Consider the following 27549-nt stretch of genomic DNA (forward strand, 5'->3'; position numbering starts at 1 on the left):
GAGCCATCTTGGGGCTAGACCTAACCAAGGCCTTCGATAACGTCACGCATGAGGCCATACTCAACCAACTGGCCCAACTCCAGGTTGGCCATCGAACCTATAACTACGTAAAGAATTTTCTTACAGGTCGCACGGCCACCATTACCATTGGAGGGTTGCAGTCGCCAATTATTCACTTCGGCAGTAAAGGCACGCCGCAAGGTTCGGTTCTATCCCCTTTTCTGTTTAACGTGGCCTTGCTCGGACTACCGCCTGCATTAGCTAGCATCCCCAACCTCAAGCATAGCCTCTACGCAGACGATATCACCCTGTGGGTCACCGGGGGCAGCGACGGGGACATCCAAGACACGCTGCAGCAAGCCATCAACGAGGTCGTTGCATACGTAGAACCGCGCGGCCTGGCGTGTTCCCCACAGAAATCGGAGCTCCTTCTGTACAAGCCTAATTGGGGAGGTCGACGTCCAGACCCTCACCCACCCGAGATAGAACTCCACGTGCACCAGCAACGCATACCTACAGTACCTTGCATTCGCATCCTTGGCTTACGCATCCAACAAAACGGCAGAAACACGGAGATACTCAAGCAATTAGATAATCATGTACACCAAACCACTCGCCTCATTGCACGCATCGGAAATCGACATCATGGCATGAAGGAAAGCAACCTTATACGCCTGGTAACCGCCTACGCCTTGAGCAGGATCACCTATGTCGCCCCGTACCTTAGCCTCAATGCAACTGACAAGTCCAAACTCAATACCATGATCAAGAGGGCCTATAAACAAGCCCTACATCTTCCCATCACCACCTCTAACGAGAAACTGGACGCCCTAGGCATTCATAACACCATAGACGAGCTTATTGAAGCGCACCGTATCAGCCAATACGAACGACTTGCCAATTCCACCACGGGCAGGCACATTCTAGGCACCCTAGGCATAACCTACACCACCCAATTCGGACCAAAAGTACCCATCCCTCCAAACATTCGTGATCAGCTAGTTATCCCGCCCATACCTCGTAATATGCACCCTGAACACAATCCGGAGCGACGTGCAGAAAGAGCTAAACAACTACGAAAGCGCTACGACCAAGCTGCTGACGTAACCTACGTGGACGCAGCAGACTACCCCAACCAAAACGCCATGGCGGTAGTCGCAGTCGCGGGTTCGCAGTACCACCTCTCCGCGGCCGCATCAATATTCGCCACGCAAGCCGAAGTAGGCGAAGAAACGGCCATCGCTTTAGCCTACGCGGCTACCAATGCACACTGCATCATCAGCGACTCAAAAACGGCCATTCGTAACTACGCAAGAGGACTGATAGCACCCCAAGCGCAAAAGATTCTCTCTGGCACTCCTCTCTCAAGGCAACGCCGCGTGCAGATCATCTGGGCCCCTGGTCACTCGGGTCTGGCTGGAAACGAAGCCGCCCACGATGCCGCCCGAGCTCTCGCACACCGGGCGCATCATCCTTCTCCTGCGTCTTCCGATCCCGACCAGCCCTCTGTTCTGCATCGCGGTCACGCGCGGGACCGAATGGTCACGTTCAGAGAAATTCTACTGCACTACCGCAGAGAGCGGTTACGCTACCCCCCAGCACACAAAACACTGACTAAGTCTCAATCCACCACTTGGCGACTCCTTCAGACACGAACTTTTCCGAACCCCGTGCTTTACAACCACATGTACCCCGATGCATACTCACCACTCTGCAAAGCGTGCAAAGCCCGCGCCGACCTCAATCATATTATTTGGCAATGCCCCAAAGCCTCACCCACCAACACCTCCCGCACTAACACACGCATCATTAGTACGGCCGAGCAGTGGGAGACATTGCTGCTCAGCTTGGACCCAGAGGAGCAGATCTGGGCCGTCCGGATGGCCGAAGACGCCGCCAGGAAGCAAGAACTGGCCGCCGTCTGAGGAAGGGGGGGATTGGGGGTTAGCCTCCCGACCCCCGCCACCCCTTAACCTCATCAAGGACACAATAAAGTTTTATCTCTCTCTTGTTGTCATTGTTGCTTAAGCCAGCTGAATATAGGGCCACGACTTAGTCCTTTGAGAGAAGAGCTTTAAGTGGCGTTGTAGAACGGAGAAGAAATGGTACAAAAAACAAAATAAAATAAAAATAATATGAACACAAGAAAGTAAATGCAACCAGAAGGCTATCCACCACTAACCTAGTCTCCAGACAGGGCGTGTTAATTTTTCTGGAAGTGCGTAGTTTGGGAAATCTGCGGGAATTATGGGCGTGTAAGGTCCTAGTACGATATTCCTTATTAAAAAGAAATAAAGAAAAAGCCAAGGTGACGAGGCTTACACCCACCCACCAAGAGGCATGTGTGCGGCGTGTTTCGAGCCATAGTTTGCCTACTCCTGATGTAAAAGTGATTACTGCAGTTCATTCCCATATTTACGTTAGCCTAATAAGTGTGTTCAGGCTTAGGCGGCAGAAAATGGTGCTTATTAAGCGCGGAGAGGTTTATCTGACTCTACTGGCAATAGATTAGCGCAGCGTCGGTTCCACGCCCCCCCCCCCCCCCCCCGGGTTGCACTAACCGGCACTAATTGATAACCAGCAGCCGTCTACCTAAGCATAATGGAGCTGTTGAACAGAGGTGGTGGCACACGAGCCAGCCTGCCCTGCTGCCGTCTCGCTTCGATGGTAATAGAGAGGTCGCCCAACGTAAATAATGGCTGTAAAAAGTTAGCGCCGTATCAAGTAAAGGCGATCGAGGCGAGCTAAGAGAAAGCGAAGCTGTCCATTTCCCGTGCCTTGGCATTAAATTGCATACACGTCACAAGTGCAGCTCGAAAACTTCACCTGTACGTGGCAGCCGTTTATTAGTTTCTAAATCATTGTAATTACTATCCTGCCAAAAAGGTGGTCTTGAAAACAGTCCCGTACATGTACGGAGCAAATTATAGGTTGGAAGTAGCTGCCGACGCATTCGTGGTTCCAGAGAAAAAAGAAAGAAAATGAGAGACAATGACAACTTGTCAGTATGGCCGCAACCGATGCGATGCATGTAACGAATAGTGAAAAAGCTGCATTAGCGAGCACTTACCTCACATTGGCACACGTATAAACACACACGTGCAGACACTTTTCGTGCTTCATTTTGTAAATCGTCTTTATCGTACCCCTTATAAGGATTACAAAAAACCTTCCGAGCGTTTCACTTGGTAGTCAGACAGCGTCCTGACTATGCCCGTTCTTGTGTTCTGTGTTTAGGGCTCTTTGTTCTTTGTTTGATGCACCTAGTCCCATTACAGTAGATACACTATCTAGCATACACACGCAAGCGCGCGCGCACAAACACGCGCACGTACACATACACACGCACACGCCAACAAATAGTGAAACATACAAAAGCAGTTTAGCTCCGATGTCTTGTAGATTTCTTTTTCTCCGCTTAGAGATGTCTCTTAATGCTTGCATTTTAAGTAAGGTATTTACAGGGAACACACACGTCGCTATTCTCTAAGGAGCTTTAATGCTCAACTTCCAACACAGATGTCTACAAAGGGAAAAAAGAACAAAGGTCTATGGAATACGCAGGCTTCTGTAACAGTATAGCCTACGCATCATCGAAACCATTTGCCGCATTTTGGAAGCTCATCAGGCACAGTAATGATGCCAAATATCCCTGAAATTACTCCGCATGAGTGGTTTACATGGTTGGTCATAATTAAAGTGGCAATAGAAAGCCTAACCAGGCAAGATGTTATGCCATCTATATATTATATGAATGGCATCATATTAATACATTATTAAACAGCAATCTAGTGCATAATGTAACATTATATTTCAAAATAAATCTCAATGCCGGAGACGCCATTAGAACTTTTCATCTGCCAAACATTTAATATATGACCATGAATATAATAAACATGATAAAAGTAAGCAATTGAGGTTTAGCAATTTTAATGTGAACTTTTAGAAGGACTGGCATGAGTCATTACAATAAAATATGCAATTTGGTTAAAGTAAAATACGGTGATGCTTTACACGGCTGGAAGATGATCCACATGTTTCCAGGGAAAGTACTTCCAGGACAGGTACTTCTAGGTCATAAGACAATTGCACTGTTCAGAAATGGGAACATATTCATCACGAACCGTGTCTTTCATGCAAATGAGATTCAAGAAACCTTAGTAGTCCACTTTTAGATTCTTGATCAATGATTCCTTTTACTTTAACCTAAATAACATATAGCTAAAAATATAACCTTTAAGAAACTACTGTACACTAACGCTATTAGGTCTTGGTCGTAAACTTTCTTATTTTATTGATCCTTCAGAATTCAAGCGAAATTCAAGAAAACTTCGAAGTTCAAGGATTGCAGTAAATCTTCATTACATTCAAAAAATAGCTAATGTAGTATATTTGTCTAGTAAGTCAATTCGACATTTCGGCCATTTTCAGAGTGAACTGCTCATTAACGATGCATTCTAGTGAGTCCTGGTGAAGCACGCATTCCATGAAGTGTTTAAAGATGTCATAACCTTGTCGAAGTGAGTAAACATGGATGATTTCGTTTAAAACTATATCAAGTACGGTGCTCTGAGTGCCAAATTGACAATATGATTATGAGGCAGGTCATCGTGGAGGTCTTCGGACTAGTTTTGATCCCTTGGTCTTCTTTAAGGTGCACCTAAATCTAAGCGCACGAGCATTTTTGCATTTTGCCCCTATGAGTCCGTATTCGTGTGCTCAGCGCCGCAACGCCATAGCAACCAGCCTTTGTCGGCTTCGTGTGAATAATTTTTGCAGAAGCTCGCACTGTAAATCAGAGCGAGAACTTACTGTGTTCGTTTTTCGAAAGCCCATACATTCTTTTCTTTTATATTCGCATTCGTTCTTTCAGTGTATGAGAGCATGCGGAAAACGTACCACCAAACAGACCATTTAAATCTTTTCAACTATAATCAGAAAAGTCACTTAAGTGCAATATTTAAGATCTACCCTCAATGAAAACAGTAATTTGCGACTTGAACCTTTGAAACATTGTTCCCGCTGTAAGCAACGGTTTCTTCGTCAGAGTGAAAAATGCAAGTATGAAATCACGACGATGTAGATTTGCTCGTACTCCGTCGCCCTACACGAAATGTTTATAGAAAATTTATAGGGCACATACGACCTATCGAGTCACCTGATATACGATATGCAGTTCTGAAAAATATATAATGGCACACAAGTTGTAATTGTGGCCATTACCTCACAAAAATCGTGAAATAATAGATCCGGATGGTGTTAATGGCGTTAGAAATGCTTTATATAAGGCCAGTTCGCGTAGCATATACAGTTAACAAGAGGTACATGGTTGTAACAGTCTTTCAAATCTCGTGTAAGCGTTGTGTGCGGGTTCATTTCTATTTGTAGTTTTCTGTATTTCGCTTATTTTAACGTGAGCCTTTCGTATTCGTTTATATCCTTAAGCACAAGAGTAGCCGTCCCTGCTTTACATTGATCAAGGTACCCTTCAGAATTTATTATCCATAAAAAGAAACGAAGCGTTACGTTACATGCATAAAAGAAAAAAAAATGCAGTAACTTTACGTGGTCCCCAGTGGTGTTGGTCGCCTATAGATATAGAAGTTGTTCTGATAGGAAAAATTTATTATTTCAACGGAACACTTTTGCCTTTATGACTGTAAAACTTCTACGTTTCTGCCGACACGTCTGTTTACCTGGATTCACTGCATCGGTGACCAATAGAATGGAAATATGCACTGTTATGAGCACCAGGAACAATGCAGCCATCTGCAAGGGAAAAAGAAAGCAAGAAAATATAAGAAAATGAGGGCATCAAAATTATAGTTTATAAAAAATATAGCTAGTGTGAGAATGCCTCCTTCGTATTCGAAGACTGCAACTTCTCGGTGACAGCATACTGCGCTGCTGGGCGGGAAGATGAGCACAGTAAATTTCTAGATAGCAGGACGACGTGCGAGTACTCGTTCTCAAAGATTGTACCGGCAAATGAAGATGTTTAAGAGTTTTGAATCTGGGGAGCCCCATACTTGTGCAAGATAAAAAAGGATAAGGTCATCGCCCCACCAGGCTCATTCGAAAATACAGTTGTAGCCCCTCAGGTGGTATAGCCCGCAAGGATGAGGTTGTAGTGTAGCAGCTTGGTATTGAGGCGGTGGGAAGTGCCCACTTGCACATTTGTCGACTATCGGATGAGACCTGTTCGCACTGATTGGCTCCTACGTCTAGCGCGGCCATTGAGCATATGCTGTGGCTGCTTTCTGGCTTTAAACAGATTCGTCATTGACACGTGCAAGCAGTGGGCCTCGTTTCCGCCGGTCGCCTAAAGCGCGATATGTCACATCCCCACACCCTGGGCATGCTCACAGGAAGTACATTTCATTGAATATTCTGGGTGAGAATTTTTAACCTTTCTGGAATTTTAAAAGTTCGCCTGCAGCAGGTAAAATAATTCTTGTTCTTTAGCTGGCTTATTCGAAGAGACAGACATCGATAGCACGAGAAATCGAAACGTGTATTCAAGTAATTATTGGAAATGCAATTATTAACTTCCCAATTAGTTACTTCAAGGCACATATTGCAATTTACGAATTTTAGGTGATGAGCTTTCATGGCGTATCCTCTTGAAATGAATCAACAGAATGACACCAGTTTCGAAATATTATTACCTAAAGAGTGGAAATAAATTCTAGTTGTTTTCGTGCTTCAATTCATGAAAGAGCGTTTTGTTAAAAAAAAGTAAGTAAAACACCAGTGCATTTTTACAGCGAGTTTGATGGTGCATATCTCCAAAGTGGTGTAATTCTGGAAATATATTTCAAGTGCATACATCTTGCAAATTCACCGGCTAAAATTAAGAATATGCAATATGTGCCGTAAATTATTTATTTAGGAAGTATATTAGCAAAAACAAAAAAATATATTATGGGGTTTTAGGTGCGAAAACCACCATCTGATTATGAGGCACGCCGTAGTGGGGCACTCCTGATTAATTTAGACCACTTGGGTTTTTTAACGTGCATCTAAATCTAAGTAGACGGGTGCTTTTCTATTTAGCCCCTGCAACTACTGTGGGTAAGTTATTATTATTTTTAAAATTTTATGAATCTGTTTTGATTCCTCGTGCAGGTAATGTCCGCCTCTCTGAACAATCCAGATCAATGACTAGAATTATGTTATCTGCAACAGGGTATTTTGAAAAAATTTATAAACCTTGAAATTCCTAGTAAGAACAAGAGACTTGAATGCATGGTGGTATACCCTGGTAAGCTTAGCAGTTGGTCTGATAAAGCCTGCCGTTTACGACGCTGTCTCTACATAACACCTCTGGATCACAAGCAATAGCGAAAATAACGACATATAGAACGTGTTGCCATGTGTATTAATATACATTTCGTTACACGTGCGCTGAAAAAGAATTGCTGGGTCTCCCGTTATCGACAGCAGATGTAAGCATGAAATGGCAACCCCCCAAGGCTGATTGGTGGGTGATGATACTAGCCACAATCTTAAAATGGGTGTAGTGCACGATCGCAACGGCCCACCCCACCACGCCACCCCGCACTCCCCCATACTATGCACTGGCCCATATGGACGCTGTCCAGCTAGAAGAAAAAAAAACCGACTAAAGGCCGCATCACAGGCAGCGAAAGACGCCAGGGACTACCCACTACCCAGCTAGAAAAATAACGAATTGAATTCTGGGGCTTTACGCGGCCAAACAACGATTTGATTATGAGGCCGTAGTGGGGGACTCCGGATTAATTTTGACCACCAGGGGATCTTCAACGTGCCCGCAATGCATGGGACATGCATTGCGGCCGGGATTTGATCCGGGATTTGGCGGCCGGGATTTGATCCGGCGACTTCGGGCTCATAGCGCAACACCATAACTGCCAAGCCACCGCGGCGGGTATAAGCGAGGCGCCACGCAGCGTGGGGTCATCTCTCGAGGCGACGCAAAACCCGCGCCGCAGAACTCATGGGCCGCTGGTATTCAGCGGTCAACGCTACCAGATTCTCCACTTCTCACTTCTCCCTTCTCACTTCTCCATTCTCACTTCTCCACTTGTATGTTTGTGTATTTTCCTTTTCATCTGTGCTCTTTAATAGTGTTCACTTGTACCGCTCTATACTCCAATGCATTTTCTGTACATTTTCTTAACCCACTCCTGCTATAGCACAAATTGCGCTGCAGTATGTATAAATAAATAAATAAATAAATAAATAAATAAATAAATAAATAAATAAATAAATAAATGTATGGTGCCCGGTATCTGCTTTTTGAACGTCGCTATTGGCAATGACAAATGAACCTTCAGCGTACTAGAAGTTATAGCCTGAGTGATATTGGGAACAAACATTAAGAAGAACTCGGAAGCGATATTTTTTGAAGCTTGTTTGGGCAGTAGCTAGGCTATGCGATGCGGTCCTGTAGAAAGGGTTGGGAGCCAGGGACCACATTTTGTAATGGTTTGAGTGATTACTCGAATGATCTTGTTTTCTTTTCGCAACTTGCCCGGATGTTCTCGTTTGAGTGCCCTGATAAAGGCTCTGTCTTTTGGCTCAAGGTCACTTGAAGGTCGCCGATGACGGGAGCTAGAAGCATTTGATGCTTACAAGGCTAATATGAGTGATGCAAGTAAGAAAAAAAAAGGTGCTGGAACATAAGTGCCTGGATTTATGGTGGTGGCCTCAGTATACTGTCATGCGTCTGTGCCCGCACTCGTAAAATGCTCTTGTGCTACAATTATACGTAAGATGATATCCCAGCCAGTCCTAATGATTTCTTGTTATTTCTTGAATTACTTGTTATTATTTGTGACATCCTTTTTTTTTTCATGCGCCAGACAAAACTCTGCCGGTTTCAAGGTTCTTTTTGGAACCAGGCGGCTAAATTCATAATTGGATGAGATTGGAGAAACTTTATTTATGCCTGCAGTTGGGCGCTCGCGTGCCCCGACGAGGGCCTACGTCATCCTCGAAGTTGCCGTTACTCGGCGCGGGTCTCCGCTCGCCGTTGCCGGCTCGCTGGGTCCATGCCTTTCGAGCGCCTCGAGGACCTGCTGGACGGCCCAGAGCTGATCGTCTCGGTCGTAGCTCTTCGCGGCTGCCTCGAGCCGCGTTGGGAGTGTTCTTGATTTAGCGTCTTCCGGATATTTAATGCAGTCCCACAAGATGTGCGTGTAGTCTGCGGTCCCCCTCCGGCAGACTCTGCACATATCTGTCGGATATGTCTCGGGGTACATGCGATTCATCAGTTTCGGGCTCGGTAGCGATCCGGTCTGGAGCTGTCTCAGTACTACCGCCTCCGCTCGACTCAGTCTCGGGTGCGGGGGTGGAAGAGTCCTGCGAGCCAAGCGGTAGGCCTTCGTGATTTCATTGTAATCCGTCATGCGGTCCTTGGTTCCGAACTACGTCGGATGGTCTGTCGTCGGGGCGCGGTTGGTTAGCGCTAGCGCCGCGGCGTGTGCCGTCTCATTATGGTTCTCATTGCGTTCCGACGCGTCGCCCGCGTGCGCCGGGAACCACTTGAGTCGTACTTTTCGTTCGTCTAGTTTTACCGCTCGCAGTACGCGCTCAGCCTCCCTGCAGATTTGCCCTTTGGCGAAGTTTCGCACCGCCTGTCTTGACTCACTCAGCACCGTGTGGCAGTCTGCGTCGGCGATGGCCAGGGCGATGGCTACCTCCTCCGCTTGTCCCGCTTCGGTGCTTCTCACGCTCGCTGCCGTCCTCGTGGCGCCGGTTGACACCTCTATGACGACCGCTGTGAAGGCGTTCCGTTGGTATTCGGCCGCGTCCACGTACCACGCGTGTTCGTCGTTGGCATGCTGGTCGATGAGAGCCTTGGCCCTCGCCGCTCTTCTTCCCTTGTTGAACTCGGGATTCATGTTCTTCGGCATGGGGTCGATTCTGGTCTGGCGTCGGAGATCTTCGGGGATGGGGAGCTTCATCTCCACCTCGTTCGAGCTTCTAATTCCCAGATCGTCCAGTATCTTCCTCCCGGCTTTGGTGATGGACAGCCACTCCAGTTGAGAGGTCCGTTGCGCTTCGTCTATTTCTTCGAACGTATTGTGTAGCCCGAGTTGTAAGAAGCGGGTCGTGCTTGTGGACTCAAACAGGCCCAGCGCCGTCTTGTACGCTCTTCTGATGAGCACGTTCATTTTGTTTCGTTCGTGTTGCAGCCATCTGTGGTAGGCTGCAACGTACGCGACGTGGCTGATGACCAAGGATTGGACGAGCCTAATTAGGCTCTCCTCTCTCATGCCAGCCTTTCGGGAAGTGACTCGTTTGAGGAGTCGAATCGCGTTGGCTGCTTTTGCCTTGAGACGGGTGATGGTTTCGCCGTTTCTTCCGTGCTTTTCGATGACCATGCCTAGGATCCTAATTTTGCCGACCTCGGGGATCACGTTGCCAGATTTGGTGACGATTCTGATTTTTTTCGTTTTCGCGTTGTCTGGTTTTGCCTCTGCTGTATTTGGTAGGTGGGAGTATGAGAAACTTCGATTTGCTCGGCGAACATCTCAGTCCGGTGCCTTCCAGCTGGTCTTCTATTGCGTCGACGGCGGCTTGCAGCGCGCCCTCGATGTCGGCGTCGCTGCCACCGGTCACCCATATCGTGATACCGTCCGCGTAGATGGTGTGCCTGACGTCTTCGATGCGCCCGAGCTTTTCGGCCACTCCGATCATTACCAGGTTGAACAGCATCGGCGAAATGACCGATCCCTGCGGTGTTCCGGTGCTCCCGAGCTTCTTCTCTTGCTTTTGTAGGTCGCTTGCTCGTAGCTCGACGGTCCTGTCCATGAGGACACGACATGTTACATGTTACATGTTGTTTAATATTGGTCGGTCATCTTCGCTAATAATATGTAAGCTGATAATGATTGGTTGGAACCTGTTCTCCGGAACAGTTCTAGCGGAATATCTTTTCGTATTTGTATGCACAGAAACCCACACAGAAAAAAAAATCTGATATTTGAATTCTTTGTGTTTACCGATGCTGAAAACGCAGTCAATTTAGCGTAAATAAATTTCCTGCTCAAACAATGAATTCGTATATCAAAAGGTCAATGTTGAACAGCTGCACTAATGCAAAAAGATTGAAGTAAAGAACCCTCCCTTTTTATAGCCCCGTCTTTTTTACCAGCTTGCTGGCATGTAATTTCACTATTTTTGACTCTGTAAGCAGCATATATTGCATGGTCGTTATTGAACTTGGTTTTCAGCAGTCAAAGCTTATCAAGTGCGCAGAATCTGATCGCCAAGCCACCGGCAAATGTGCAGGTGGGTCATCAGCTCTCCAATATGGACTCGATCTACAGGAGGATACGTTGCACCCGCGCATTTCAAGCAGCCCTGAATATTTTGTAGACTGAACTTTACAAGAATCGGGAGGGAAGCCACTTCCTTTCGCTGAGTTTTCCCTTTTTCTTAGCCCCTTTCCAGTCATTCAGTCTTTCTGTTTCTTATCTACTTCCACACCGCTACAAGAGCAAAAGGTGCTTGAACCTCACCTGGGACATTATGAAAGGGTCGTGTTTACGATTCCATGGAGGCTGAACCAATTACAAATGCACCTAACGCGTCCTCATCGAGTTATACGATAAGTCTAGGTCATCCATTTCTGTTTCTTTTTCGGACGCACGGGATGTTAGTGCAGCGTTCTAACCACTGAAGTTACAACGGTGGGACCGTTGACTCTTTGACGTTGACATGGGACCTGCAGACTCTTTTTCACTTCCCACCATATTAAAAACTCCGGCGGCTCTAACAAATCCAAGCAATTTGAAAACATTGGGATGGATGGGTATTTAACGTTTCACAAAAGAGCAAAGATGAGGTGATTTTAAAAAGACGCGCGGCCTTCTTGTTTTTTTTTTTCTAAATGAGAGTTTTGTGTTTGTTAAGCCGGTATACACGATTGCACCGACGGCAAAAGCGGTCTTAAACTTTTCCGCAAACGTGGGCGCTATACAGAGAGTAATGCTGGGTCAGGTAACTCGGATGTTAACCTAAAGGAACCACTGAAAAAAGAGAAAAAAGGAAAGAGAAAGAATGGATCGTTTCGCGAAAAGTTCATTTCATCGGCAATACAACGCTGGTCGCGCACTGCTTTCGCCTTCCTCAATGAGGAAGAAAGAATAAAAGCGCGATGACGTAAAAGAAAAAAGTGCGCGCGATTCCTGGGGGTACGATCGTGCAAATTCAGCAGTTCTCCTGACGTATGGATGCTCAGTCGGCGGCTCCATTTTTCAAATCCCGCATAAGCGGCTGAATCAGGCACGACCAGAGAACGCAGGCGGGTGCGGTGTCGAACGGAAGGAATTTCGAATCACCCTCACCGTAAACCCAAAAAGGGAAAGAAGCAAGCCCGAAAGAAAAAATTGAGTGCTGCGTGAACGAAAACGGCATTGAGCGCCATTAAATCACGTCCGCGAGGCCAGAATTAAACCAGCATAAACCCCTTCACTGGCACGGGTGGCAAAGTGAGAAGCGCGGTTGTTTGCCGTTCATGACTGGAATCCCCTTGAAGTTCGCGCACTCTCTCATTTCGGTTCTTTTTTTTTTCAAAAATAATATCTCGATGCTTTTTTGTGATCCTTGGGGTGGGAGAGAAAAAATAAGCTCAGCGGGTGGACGCTGGTAGGAAACCGCTCACGCGCTCAATTTGCGAGAACGCCCGTTGTGCTGCCTTCTTTTTATTTCCTCCTTTTTTCCTTCCAAGGATTGCCGGCAGGCGACAGAAAAGATACGATCACATATTTCCGCTGCTTTCGCGGGCAGTTGTTGTCAGTGGGACGAAAATTTTGACTGGTCGTTTGCCGTGTGTGAAAGATTTCGTATCCCAAAGGAGGAAAAAATAAAATAGAAAAGAAACAAATTGCAGCTGAAAATCTCTACTGAAGGCACTCGTTGATAGACTTCTTTGAGCGACCTTCTCTGTTTCTCTGAAATACGCGCAACACCTGTAAGTGAAGCGCACTAATTAAGGTGATCTCTTCACTGAATCTCGCAGCAGTTTGTTACTTTACTGTTTACAGTCAGCAACGGAAGCGTTGCAGTGTAAAAGGTGAAATCGATATGTAGAATACGAAATTGTCAATTCGTAATATAATTATTGGTATTGTGAACGAGACCGAATTCACACACACATATGTGTGTGTGTGCGTGCGTGCGTGTGTGGATGTGTGCGCGTGCGCGTGTGCGTGTGCGTGTGTGTCTGTGCGCTTGTGTGTGTGTGTGCTTGTGTGCTTGTGTGTGCGTGTGTGCGTGTGTGTATGTGTGTCTCAATATACATAGGCATGGGACGTTTGCTACTAAAGAAAGACAAAAATCGCGAAAGAGATACAAGAAATACCAACGACGCCAAGTTCACGTTCCTCTAAAACATAAATAGAGTCCATCGTTGGTGGTTTTTATACAAATAAATATACATATCTTTTCTTTTTAAATTGGGGAGTAATCATTGGGTGTTATTCTTTCGAGAAGAAAACTAGGGAGAAAACATTGGTTTTATTGTCTGCCAGACCAAAATTCATGATTTTTCTGGTAACTATTACGAACAATTAACACAGGTAATCTCATTTTGAACGCCAACTTTCTATTTAGGCAAGCGAAATCACTCATAGAGAAAGAGATACAAACGTTAATGATATGCCGGAGATGTCAACCAGGCTGATCGCCTGGCATGCTAGTCTAGGTGCTGGGGCTTAATTATGATATACGGAGTGGTCACATAAACCCATGAATAGCACATACAGTCACAAACACCCACCCCCGATACATAATAACAATATTTTCAGTGTTTAGTTTAGGCTTGTAGCCCGCAAGAACATCAGCAGCACTTTCGGGGGTGCAAATCTTGAGCAAATAGTGTGACGAACTCATCTTTACAAACCCTCGTTTGTAGGCATTATTAATAAACTTAAAAGAAATCACTATAGTACAACATGGAGGCACATTTCATAATCTTTGCTTTGTTGTTAGCGCTTTTTCGAGCACAGATCTAAGGCGCAAGTTCCTGCGGCGAGCGTCGGCGTCTTACCTCGTGAACGCGCACAGTGAAAGATCAGAATGAATGCAGAGCGCAGTGGGGAATGAAGAAAGCGGCTAGAGTAAAGAGAGCTCGAGGAGGAAAGCGGAGAAGGAGGGTATGGCGGAAGCGTGAGAAGAAAATAGTGCGGCGACGATGGCTACAATATGGTGCCAGAGCAGCGCGCATCATGTGGGAGATCTCTCGGCAGCGGCTGCTGTGAATCGCGCCCACACGTCACCAACGCGGTGGCTCGCGCGATCTTCAAATTAGCGAGGTTGCGCTACACTTCACTCCGTTTGCGACGTGCCGCATGAGACAGATTGTCCGCACCAGCCATTATATCGCGAAATGAAAACAGGTAAAAAGCTGCGCTCAAATTACGGATTAGGGAGTATCGTAATCGTCGGTGAAGCTTTTAACGACGAAAAAAAGGACTAATAGTTGTGCACATGAGTCTTCGCAAGAAGTGTATAGCTTTTACTTATCTAACTAGCCCTTGTAATGTAGTAACACCTTACTACATTGCCAAACGCGCTGGGAGCTTCTTTATTTCTATCTTTGACCAGTCAGGCCTTTTGTCCTTGTTTGTTATCGTCGTGTTTTACTGGTTCACATATCAGCCGATGTGACTGGCGTTCTGCTACTGAGTATGAGGGCGCGGGTTTCGATTCTTAAAGCAGAACTGTTGTAGTCTTTCCTTAAGTAACACCGAGCTTCCCATTTCGTGCTCTCGCTGTAGCTCGGCACACGTGTGAGATAATAGTCGCAGATGAATTTTGTGAGCTTATTTCTAAACCTGATTTTTCATCGCAATGTGCAGAATTTGATATTTCAGTAGTGTGAGCTGAACAGAAAATTACTGCTTGCTACTGGGCCCAACATCCTCAATTAGATCATACTTTCACATTAAGCGAGCTTCAATGTGCCATCGCATCATGTCGCCAAAAATCTGCTGCTGGGCGGGACGGCATTACGTACAATATGCTAAGAAACCTCGAACCGACAGGTACAAATGCTTTCTTAGATATCTATAATAATTTATGGATAGAAGAAACTGTACCCGTCTCTTGGAAAGTCGCTCGAATCATACCAATTTTAAAACCGGGTAAGACGCCCTTGTGCCTTGAATCGTTTAGCCCAGTAAGCTTGACAAGTTGTTTATGCAATGTAATGGAGAAAATGGTTGACGCGTGACTTCAATGGATGTGTAATGAAATGGATGTGTTGTCGAACTACTTAGTAGGTTTTAGGAAACATAGATGCACAATGGATGCAATATTAGATGTAGTAACCTGTGTGTTACATGAGCGTGCACGTGGAAACATGACGATAGCAGTATTCCTAGACATCAGGAAGGCATTTGACACTGTTAGTCACGTTCATGTTCTGCTAAGTATGTTGGAACTTGGACTGTCTGGCAGGTCCTTGCGATGGGTTTCTGAGTTTTTATCAGGTGGCAAAATATTTGTTCAGACGGGTGCAGGAAAGAGTGCTGAACATGTTGTCAAACAGGGAATACCACAGGGAAGCGTACTCAGCCCCTTTCTTTTTAACTGCGTCATGGCTGATTTAGCAAGAAGACTGCCATCACAGTCAAAGTTTTCATTGTATGATGTGTGTATTTGGACATTTGGGTCTAACGCTCAACTACTTCAGATGACAATGCAAGACGGCACAAATATCATGAACCAAATTTTGAGACAGAGAGGAATGGTTCTATCACACGCAAAAACAGCTGCATTGCCCTTTACTCGGAGGCAGTTAAAAAATTTCACCCTTAATCTAAAAGGACACCCTCTAATGATTGTCACACAGCATCGATTTCTTGGCATAACACTTGATAGGCAGCTATCCTGGACACCCACATAAAAAAACTCGAAAACGAAGTCAATGCCATAGTGACTGTACTTCGCAGACTCGCAGGTACATCATGGGGCGGATCATTATCGTCCATGCTGGCTGTTCACAATGCATTAATACAACAAAAGATTGCGTATTCAGCGCCTATCTTACACGGACGTTCCCACACGTCAGAAGAGCGACTTCAAAGACTTTTAGCTAGAGGACTACGCATACGTCTAGGAGTTCCACGAGCGACTTCTAGCTCTCTTGTAATAGCTGAGGCTCGCCAAACACCATTTCCAGTTATGCGAACTACAGAACTGATGGTGGCGCTAAAAAGGACGGACACGTGGTGAAAAGGCGACCTTGTATTTACGTTGTATATTGTATATACCATGTGTTTATTGCGTCATAGTCTTTCTGTGAAAACGTTGCGTAATAAGTCCTGGTGTTTCTGTGAAAAGATTATTTCATATGGAATATTGAACGTTGTATGTTACATGATGGAACCATTCAAGAGATAAGGAGTAGCCGGCGCCTTAAATGGTGCGTCAACATGTCCTTATAGTATATCAATAAAAAAAAAGAGTTGTAGTTGACCAAGGTTCATGAATCCGATTGTAATCGATCGCGTCTGTTCTCTGCAGTATATTACCACAACATTTAGAGCCACGGCGCTTTATTGTAAAGCTATGGTACCGAAGCCACTAGTGGAGCATTACAAAGCTATCTGTACTTATACGCTGCTTTACTTCTAACTCAATCAATGAACAAAATGAAAATATGCGGCAATTCTTCAGAGTGGCTATCGTAGTATCGGCACAATAAAGCATAAGAAGAGGGTCCAGATGTCGCATACCAGCGTTGTCTCGACGTTCAAGCTGTTAATAACTGAAGTTGAATAATTCAGGTACGCTAATTTCCACTCGTAGAAGAATTCTGCAAATGTGGCACGACGAAAGTAAAACACATGTAGCATCAATTTAGTTAGTCAGTGCCACCTACCTTTTGGTATGACTTTGGGTCCATAAAAATTTGCAGCAGCATAGCTTTAGGCCGGTATTTAGAAGTATTGAACGTTTGCCATGCGCTTTCGCTATAGATCGCAAAATGGTAATGCACATCGAAGATCATCTTCACAGACATCCGGCCATTGCTTATGGTATTAAGATTCCCTGTGCTTCTCCAACTCACCTGCTTTGTGCGATAGCATCCTTGGTGATGAGTTAGCATCCAGTCAAGGCGTGTAGGTCTGCCAACATCACTGAGCGAGGTTCAGGCCTTCCGCTGAAAAGAGAGAGATATTTACCCATCGGGGCATGGAACACACACTACGTAACTCATAATTCAAGTTATATATGTAGGGCTGCAAGTTCTTCACTAGAAAATTATGATGGGGTGCGCTACCCAACAAATATTATTCTTCCAAAGGCTCAGTTGTTCTTGCTCTTACTGCTGGTGCCCTACTGTGTGTTAAACAACTTGCACGCTTTAGGGTACTAGTAAAAATTTGTTACTTGTGGTTGTATTACACAGCTGACAATGGACGTTCTGGCCGTAGGGCCATCATCTAGCATTTGGTAATTTTAATGTACGGATCCCTGCAACAAGCGCATAACAAACAACCGACTGTACACTCATACTAACAAAGTGTAATCTTCAAAATCATTCTGCGGAAAATAGCGAGTCGGAGAAAGTTTCATAAAAGGGAAACATTACCGCAAATCTGACAGCAGCGCAAGTCTACAAAGGAGTTGGAGCTGCCGGTTCGAGTTGTCAAATAATTCCTCCTTGCCTTGCGATCGGCTAGCCTTTTAGTTAGCCAAATGATAGAGCGACGAGCCTGGAGAGACATTGGTCCCAGGTTTGATCCCCAAAAGGGGGAGAATTTCCCAGTTGCGGAGCTTTCTTTTTGAGAAACCCATACCTTTCTTTCTCTTTTTATAGCTTTTTGGTGTTCTCACACTGACCCGTGAGTGCGATTTTGTGTCCTCTTAAAAGATGTACCCTATCAGCAAACGTTATTATCGACTTGTATCCTTATGTATAAAGCCACACAGTCGGTGAAACTGTGGCACCCCACGTATAATGACGATGTTGCAGACGGCTCTCTTTGCTCGCAGAATCAACGCACGGTAAGAATGAACCTATCTGGTTACTGCAGTGTAAACATGCTGCCAGGTTATGCATAGTAGTTCTATCTTGAAGATACCAGTAATAGTTTACAATGTATCTACAAATATCTCGCAAGCAATAGTTATTTCTTTATTTGAGCTTTCTTTTGCTGGTGCATGCTTCCGTGTTTCACGCGCTGTTCATTGTTCTCGACAAGTGTTCAAAGAAGTCTATGCGAATCTTCTGGAGATGCGAATCAATAAGTGCGCGCTCTGTTCGCTATAGCCTCAGACTGTGTGTCTATGAATTGGACACAGATACACCCAGGCTACAGGTGCTATGAGATTACCCATTTTACGCGACAGATATGTTCAATCTATTACGTTACAAATAATTACACAACGTGCTTTGACCTAATGTATATGTGTTATCCTTTGTTTCTGAATATTGCATTAGATATATGAAAGGCCATGTTCACTTTATTCCTATCCTGTCCCGTCCAACATATCAATCTTGGTTGCTTTCTTGGCATGGAGCAATTTTAAATCATTAGCTGGACATAAATTTTCTCGCCTACTTCCGAGTGCATATACCATGGAACACCCGCAGAGACCAAGAACCATCTTTCAGCTCTCCAGCAGCGCAAAAAACATGAGAAATGTTGTGCGGTATCGTTCCCTTCTCAAGGTTAAAAAAAAAGTGAAAAAGTGATGTTGCTCTGTAGAAACGATTGCTGAAATCGGGAGCTGCGGATCTTGGTGAGCACATAATAATAAATTTAAGAAACCGGGTGCTAGTAATACTGTGATAATATTTATTTAGAAAATTAAAGCAATTTGAAAAACAAACATGTCCGGCGAACGGAGTAGGAAGGAAATGAATGAAGAGACGGAAGGGGGGGGGGATGAGTTAAGAGTACATAGTTCCAGTTTGGTACTGTGAAAACGCGGTTTGAGGGCAGAACTGTCTTTGTGAAACGAAGAATGCGTCTGTTGCAATCAGGAAGGTCTTCATGATCGTCATGTTCAGTGGTGACACGCTGGTCAGGCTGTTGCGTTGTTGGCTAGCGAGAAACAAAACGACAGCCCATCAAGCAGATGTAATTGCAACCATTGTGAGCACTAGTCAACAGCAGTAGACCAGCGTCATCATTTGCGGTGGTATCTATGCGCGAGTGTACTCATTGGCCAATATTCGACACTCCAAGAGATGTAATTCGCAAGGCTGTGGCTTCGCAATCTATGGTACATACTTCAACTAAACATGTCAGACTCCGAGATGATTAGTTCCTCTTCTACGCCACTTGAGCGCGACCTAGTTCACCATCAGCTCAGATGCCACAAAGCAAACTTCCGACTTAACGCAAATAAATAAAGAATTCAAGTATTATGGTTTACAAGGTCTCGTGCAAGCATATAATTGTATGGAAAGGTTAGGTTCCAAAAAATAAACTGTTACAAGTCCATATAGAATAGGATAGACTAATTATTATAAAAATTTATTCTGTAGCCATCTCAGTGTCTGTCCTCTTCCAAAAGAATGCGGTAAGGATTCCTTGAATGACCTTATAAAGGAAGGTGTCCGTGAGTACTTGAACGTAATTCCAATATACTATTTTTTTCAATAAATATCACTGGATCAAGTTGCACCGCGTGAAAGCATAGACTTCTGAACTTCTGCTAATTTGTTGAGCGGCGAGCCAGACAAATATAAATATAAAGAGAAAAAGGCTTAGGCGGTCAACAAGATGAGCTTCCGGTTTACCTTGCATCGGGGTCCAGAATATAGGGGTTGGAAAGGTGGCGGGATCGAATTCCTCCACGACGGCCGAGTTTCGATGGGGGCAAAATGCAAAAACACTAGTGTACTGCACACTGGATCTACGCTAAAGAACACCAGGTGGTCAAAATTATTCCGGACTCTCCCACTGTGGCGTGCCTTCTAATCAGATTGTGGTGTTAGCACGTAAAACCCCAGGATTTTGTAGGCGATGGAAAACAGACGCGGACAGATAAAGATGAAAAAAAAAACAGAGAAAAAATTATGCAGATTCCAATATCTGTGGGAATCGACGTTGTGCAAGTAATTTTGCAGGTATCTGCATATCCAGCATTGTTTGGGGTTTCGCAAAGGGTCACTAAGTGGGCCAATCTGCTTCTGTAAAGAAAGCGGTTGTGTGTGCGCGGCGAATGCATCATGACGACGCTAAGCCCGACAAGGATCGTGTGACGGTGACAGCATGATTACTGGTGCTGTCGTTTAACCGTAGTACACGACATGCCGATTTTTGGATTCCACTAGGTACTGGGCAGGTGTAAGCGAGAGAAATGTAGACTGTGACGTCACCTGCAACTATGCGTGTTTATATTTAATTAAATTATGGGGTTTTACGTGCCAAAGCCACTTTCTGATTATGAGGCACGCCGTAGTGGAGGACTCCGGAAATTTCGACCACCTGGGGTTCTTTAACGTGCACCTAAATCTAAGCACACAGGTGTTTTCGCATTTCGCCCCCATCGAAATGCGGCCGCCGTGGCCGGGATTCGATCCCGCGACCTCGTGCTCAGCAGCCTAACACCATAGCCACTGAGCAACCACGGCGGGTCGTGTTTATATTTGTCAAGTGGTCTATGTTAAAGCGGCGATGGTATCGGTACTCCGGCTAGGAAACGTTAAAGCCTGTTCGGCCTCGGCCGGTAATGGAGGCGGTACAATGTCGCGGAGCATCCAAGCAGCGCTAGCTGCTACAAGTAACAAGTTGGGAAATGTGGGCCGAACATGGAGGTGGTGCAGTGTAACATGCATGGCGTCTCGCACAAGCATCGTTTCGCACGCGGGTCCGGGTGCAGTCTCTGACTATGGGACCCATGTTTGTATATCATTTCTTGTAACCAATAGTTACGAACGAATAATGAACTGATACTGAAGAGCTAGCTGGCTTTGGAAAGAGAGAAATATGTGTGCTTGTGTGACCTAATAGTTAAAAAATTTGGTTGCTGTGCTGGAAGAGAAGTTCGATCCAACCATCGGTCAGGCATTCTTTTTATGAAAGCCCGAAGCGAGGTGATACAGGAAGTCACCATCCGCAAGATGCCTGGAATGAGGCGATGAATGCTTCGCAATAAATGGTGTTCAATTTAGAACTGTTCACACACGCCGGAGGATTGCAAAAACACTGTTACACTTGCAGCTCCTTCTGATTCCATGATAACTCTTGTCGATGCTGTAAACATTTTAGAGCGCAACTCTTAGGCGCTCGTTCTTGCAGCGAGCGTCGGCACCGGCGGCTTAACCGAGCAAGCGAGCACAGCGAAAGATGCAAGAGCGAACACGGAGTGGTAGATGAAAGACGCGAGCCGCGAACGGCGGAATTCAATGAAAGCGGCCCCTTCACTGACTTGCGCGCGGAAAACTGGTGTTATGCGGACCCGCCCAACCGCTCGACGCGTACTCGTATGTGGCCCCAGCCGAACCACTCGTATCTTACTACCGCCTGCTCACGTCAGCTCGCGCTCGTGCTTGTTTGGTTAGCTTGGTTAGATCTCACTAGCGCTTGTTTCAATTGCCGTGGTTTGCGATTGTTTTGTAATCTGATTGTATGCGTGACGCGAACTGTGTATATTACTTTCTGGAAGTCTCGCAGCACCAGTGATTAGACTGGAACATTCGACTAGTCCTGCATAAAAGCCGATGCGCTTGACCCGCAGATAAGATTTTCGCCGATCGCCGACTCTACTAAATGTGTATCTCAAATTCTTTGCCTCAATATTTCGCCAAACGAAAACACGTATAGAGCTGCGGTCAAATTTCGCTTTAGGCAGTACTGTAATCTTCGGTGAATTTTTTTCTTACAGAGGCAGGTCGTCCAACTGGCTGAGCACGGTGGAGAGTGATTGTTGTTTTACACAGTACTGATCGCGTCTTTTTTTAAAGCTTTGACGGGAACCGAAAGCTTACGGCAGTCTCAAGGAAATATAATCGGACATGCCTGAAGTATGGTTCATTCTGTTCAAATTTGGGGCATTGGGATGCAAGGTTGAGGAGCTTCTTTGCAGCATCTCTCATAAAAAACTGTATGATAGGTGGTGGTCTTCTGCATGGCTAAACGAGCAGCTTCATCGATATGTTCAATATCGGCAACAGGAGAGTGACTTGCTGGTTACTGAATAATGACTTGGTGTCCCTTATCATTCAGACTGCATATCGTTTAATCATTTCAAACACATGCTGTTCATGCGGACCGCGCCGCAAGACTGACAGTAAACATTGTAGTGCCTCCTTCTAGTCATAGCAGATCGGCCGTTTGTGCGTTGGTTCGTCATCAATAAAACGTAGTGCGACTCGAAGCACTGCAAGTTCTGCTGCCATCGATGTTGTCAAGTGAGAAGTTTTGAACTTCATATTGGGGCCGTTTGCAGGGACTGCGATAGCTTCGGTAGAGCTGTTTGGCAGGATGGGGCCATTGGTGTATATGTGTGTGTGTAGCGTTAGTACTTCTCATGTAAGAGGAGCAAGGTAAGTTGCTTAAAAGTAGGCAGCAATACGATGAATACGTCTGTGCTAGGCTACTTCGCAGGAGTAACTTCGATGTTACGTACATAAATACCAACAATGATTTCAAGCAACGTTATCGAGAATTATCATGCCAGAGGAAGGCCGGAAAAACCACCGATAAGGAGTGTTTGGCGATCCAGTGCATGGTTTAGATGCTCTAAATAATGCAAAGCTTTCTGATTTGTTTTTATCCTGAGATGTGACTGGTATGCGTCGTATTCAGGCGGGAACAGCACTGAATACAAGCACAACGTGAGTACACGTAGTAAAATAGCACGCTGCGCTGAAACACAAGCAGCTCCAGAAAAGTTAAGGGAAATAAAGAAAGCGTCGCTTTTAACATTGACGTAGCGCTTTCAGAGAAAGAGAGATTCTCGCGAGCATTCCCCCTGCTTCCTGTCTACAATACCTTTCTCTGAAAGCGCAACATGTCGTCCATCCATCGTCGCCACTTCGTTGTCGTCACGCCTTCGTCATTCTGTCGTTTTCATTTAGACAACGTAACGCCATCACGATCATGCCACCATCGTGATGCTGTCGTCGCCATTGCGTTCTCGTCAAACAGTTGTAATGGCATCATGGTCGTGCCACTGTTGCCATGCCACCGTGCTATCGCCGTCATTTTAGCGCCGTCATGCCATTGTCATCACGGCGCCCTCATCATATTGTCGTCATCATAGCATCCTCATTACTTCATCGTCATTCCATCGTCGTCATTCGTTAGCCGTCATGCGTGAGACACGCATGTTGGAATGCCAGAAGCTTGGGTTGTGTGAGTCGTTTCCCGATGAAATGTGACCTAATTAGTCGTGTGCTTCGCATTTGCGAATGGCCCATAAGAAGATAAGCGTTTAAAAAGAGCTTCTTTTAAAATAATCCTCACATCGTATGGAATCCGCATAATTTTCTGCGGACCCTTACATTGCCTGTGACCTAGCGTTGTTCGCGTCTGAATATGAATAACAAGTCAGCTGATGCTTTCAAGTTAAGAGTATCAGGCAGAAGAGGGTTGGAGAGAGTTCTACGAGGTAAGCGAAGCAGCAATTTTCGAGGACCACGAAATTGACGCATTTTAGAAAAGCGGAACGTTCAACAATGTGCATGCGCTCGTTAGGCCAGGAAATATGTTTTTTTTTGCAGTAAAGACAGCCACATATTCCAGGGCTGACTACGAATTGCACCATGCAGGTTCAATGCAGTTCCCCAGGGATTCGATATGAGTCTTTGTACACCAGCGCCTGTATGTCAATCCATGAAGCCAAGTTATATGGACCGAATAGGGCTACATGCATCAAGTGGTATTTAGGACGAATGTTTCAGTGAAAGAAAACAGGCGGGGCATGTAGGCAAACGCGCCATCAACCAGGCTGAGCGGCAAACAAGCGCTCGTAAGCAACACGTGCCCCATGCATTAGTGGGCTCGAAGCAAAGCAAATGGCTCCCACGATCTCGCTATTCGAGAGTGGCCTCTTCAGCTGAGCCTTTTTCTTCGCCACCGCTACACACTTTACCCTCACTAGAAGCAAGAAAAACAAAAAAAAACTCTCTACAACTCGCGGCCAGCCCGTATACTATTCCCGGCCAGCCATTATCGATTATTTCGGCCCCTCTCAGTGCCACCGCGTTCTATACCAAAATAATGGAGCCGTTCGCTAGCTATCAGAAACAGCCCGTGAGTCAGGAAATAAGGCAAGCGACGACAGCGGTCTGCCGCCAATGGTCCCTGCCGCACCAGCGACCCACTGAGGAGAAAAGCATCTCGAACCGATATCGCTCCGGTACCTGTTACGCCGTCTGTCTGAACTTGTTGAAACGAGATAACGCGACCGAGACAATGGAAAGCTCCGACGGAGTGGTGACAGACTAGTGCAGCAGCAACACGTGCAGCCATCGAAACCAGTCTACAGATGAGGCCATTAACAATGATGGCCGCTGTGTGAGTACGCTAAGTAGCGCTTTACGAAACGCCCGTGCGAACTTTCATTGAATGCCTCGAGCGCGACTTGTGACAGGAATTGAACATCGTAGTCTGCTTTCGAAAAGCATTCCTGCATTACGACAGCTGATTCTTACAATGGCTGAAACTTACATCACTGAAACTTACATTACCCAGCGAACCTTCCACGACGTGACGCAACACTGCTGTGTCGGCTGTGGGTAGGGGTAGCATTCACCAACTCCTACAGCTATCGTATTGGAATGGCGGGTTCACCAATGTGCGCTAAGTGCAAGTGTGAAGAGACCATCAGTCACCTTCTGTGCCACTGTTCTCGCTTCGATAATCAACGTGAGACTCTCCAGTGTGCCTTAAATAGACTGGATGAAAGGCCATTTACGGAAGCGAAGATCTTGGGAGCCTGGTCTCACAGTTCATTGGCCCAGAAAGCAGTTCGAGCGCTTTTTCGCTACCTGAGGGCAACAGACTTGAGTGCCCGACTATAGACATTCTACACCTAAGTTCTCTCTCTTCCTCTTTCACTCCCCATTCCCCTCCCCACGTGTAGGGTAGCAAACTGGACTCAGTCTGGTTAACCTCCCTGCCTTTCCGTCTTCCCTTCTCTCTCTCTCTCTCTCTCGTGTTCTTCAATCTTCTGCTCGCGATTCGAAGTAGTTCACTGATGCTCTCGAATTGGAACTGCTAATCTTCTAGTAGCAGTTCTGCAAGTTACCACACGACATGTTTTGTTTTGTGCGTCGATAGCTCCATATTCTCATTTGATGCTCCCATAGTGCGCTGCTTCCTCTTAATGGTTTCCTTTTTAACCGCCACGCCTTTAATACGATGGAGCAACGACTAGAGGTGATTCAGAAAAACGAAATCGACAAGTAGGAAGCCGAGAGGCGAGACGAGAGTCAAAACCCTCCACAATATCATCAGGGTCTGCTTTGAAGCACCGCAATTATAACCTGTTTTCTTTGTATGTAGGGAAAGCCTTTCAAGCCTCTCCCGCTTTTTTATCATCACGAAAAAACAGCATTCCTTGAACGGGGTGCTTCATAGCAAGGATGCAGATCTTTAAATTTCTCGGTGCAAAAGCAACCACACAGCCTTGAACAGTCGAGATTACAGAAGTGTGTAGCGGGTTGTTCCCGTCTTTCTTCTATTTTACTGGCTCTACGCTTCCACGCTTCGTGTGCTCTCATCTTCTACGTGTCCTTGTTTGCTAGCATGGCGTGAATATAGATAAAAGTAGATTTGTTTGAGCGAAATATGCATTGAAATATACCCTTAGTGGGTACTCATGTCAATGAAATATATTATCTTGTATTTCATCATAGAATCATTTTTTATGACCCTAAGAAGCCAGAGGGCATGTGATGAGAATGGTCATCAAATGAAAAATGACTTAATTACGTGTAAAATGTCGTCAAAGCAAGATTTAACTGAAGACCAATTCAAGCAGCAGTAAACTAAACGCAATACGCGCAAGTAAGATTGAAACGGAAATTACAAAACAAAAGTGAAAATGAAGATAACTATAAGTTAAACGGGTGAGAAGTTATTATCACACGCATTATCTTGCCTTATTAGGGTGAGCGAACAGAACTAGAATGCGGTCGTTAGTTTTGTAAACCTAAAGCAAGTAAAATGTATGAAAGAAAAACACATTAGAATATACTGAATATGGACTGTGCATGTTATCCTCTTTTACTTGAGACTATTTGCCCTAAGGCACATAATATATATATGAAGCAAAGAGTGTACTGACATCAGAGGCCTTGATAAATTGTCATTTTATCGCCGTAATATAAAACTAGCAGCCGAAATAGTTATACGAGATTGCTTGGCCGGTTAATCGAAGCAAGGGAAGCATAACTTCAGAAGCTACAGTCAAGCGCGTAAGAAAAAATGTTCAATGTAAAATCACTGATTCAAGAAAAGCTGAGATATATTATGCAGGTTCTAACGAAGCCATTTCCTAAAACAAGAGGATGAACTCACTTTGAGGAACATTTAGGCTACCCTTTCAAAGCCTTAATCCACCTCGTTCGGACCGAATAACAAAATAAATTTTGCATCTACCTACGCATAATACAGTACCCAATGTCAGGCCCTTCTTTCCTACGTTCATGATTTAAAGTGAAGTGCTTATAGTGACTTAGTAAAAATAGGAGTCAGAGAAAGGTTTTGCTCGTTGGTGGCATAAGAATAATAAGAAATATATATTGAAGTTAACTTTTCAACGTAAGAAATTTCCCATGAATATGCGTTTCATCACATCGTTAGCGAAAAACAATTATTAATACTCATGTATATAAATATTCGCCTACTCTATTCCTATAATGGATTTCTCACTGAAAGAGCACCGATTGTTCTGTGCACATGTGAATTATATGCATAAATAGCAAAGAAAATTCACATATGTTGCAGACAAATTACGTGCCAAAAAAGGAAAGTCTGCCCAACATCAGTTCACATGCTGGTTTAATATGCATATTTGCAATCTGACCTGACACAATATTTTCCCTCGTAACTGACATGAGCGCCACAAGTGGTAATTAAAGAAATATACGGGTAAGACCAGTTATAAAATTGTGCCTGATATGTTGAATTTGTCATGGTCGAAGAATATGCAAGCAACAATTGGGCATTTTGTGTTTTATTTTCTGAATTTATATTGAGCTGTCACTTTATTTTACCAGCGTTCTGTTACAAACCAGAAGAAAGGGGATAAACCGAGGGGCCCAATTTTAATTATTCATATCATAAGAAGCCAACAAACGCGTGTTTTGCTACAAGTTAATACCTGTACGTCATATACTTTGTCCACTAAAGCACCTCCACCCCTTATGACGAACCGCTTTATTCTCGCCGAGTGCGACCTGTGATGACCAAGAAGAAGCGATGCGCGCTGAGGATATGTACACATGAGAAATATTCATTTATTCATTTGTGACTCTAATTGCAATTTCTGTAAGGCCACACACGTCAGCGAACTCACTGCAATTTCCTTCTTTCCTTCCCTCCGCTCTCTCCCTGTTATCTTTGTTTTCCCCCTCTC

General features: G+C 45.1%; 1 protein-coding gene and 1 pseudogene across 1 annotated transcript in view; both read right to left on the reverse strand.

The window, feature by feature from the left end:
* LOC135902314 (suppressor of lurcher protein 1-like) overlaps nt 1-27549 on the reverse strand; it is a 151037-nt gene that overhangs the window by 94259 nt on the left and 29229 nt on the right. Inside the window, exons 2-3 of the mRNA XM_065432283.2 lie at nt 17072-17164; nt 5697-5769 (exon numbers count right to left, since the gene is read on the reverse strand). Of these exons, the coding sequence (XP_065288355.1) occupies nt 5697-5769; nt 17072-17110 (112 nt within the window). The 5' untranslated portion in view covers nt 17111-17164. The remainder of the gene's footprint in view (nt 1-5696; nt 5770-17071; nt 17165-27549) is intronic.
* LOC135902378 (uncharacterized) lies at nt 9036-10803 on the reverse strand (annotated as a pseudogene).

The sequence above is a fragment of the Dermacentor albipictus genome, chromosome 5 (genome assembly GCF_038994185.2).
Source record: "Dermacentor albipictus isolate Rhodes 1998 colony chromosome 5, USDA_Dalb.pri_finalv2, whole genome shotgun sequence".
In the NCBI taxonomy this organism is placed as follows: domain Eukaryota; kingdom Metazoa; phylum Arthropoda; class Arachnida; order Ixodida; family Ixodidae; genus Dermacentor; species Dermacentor albipictus.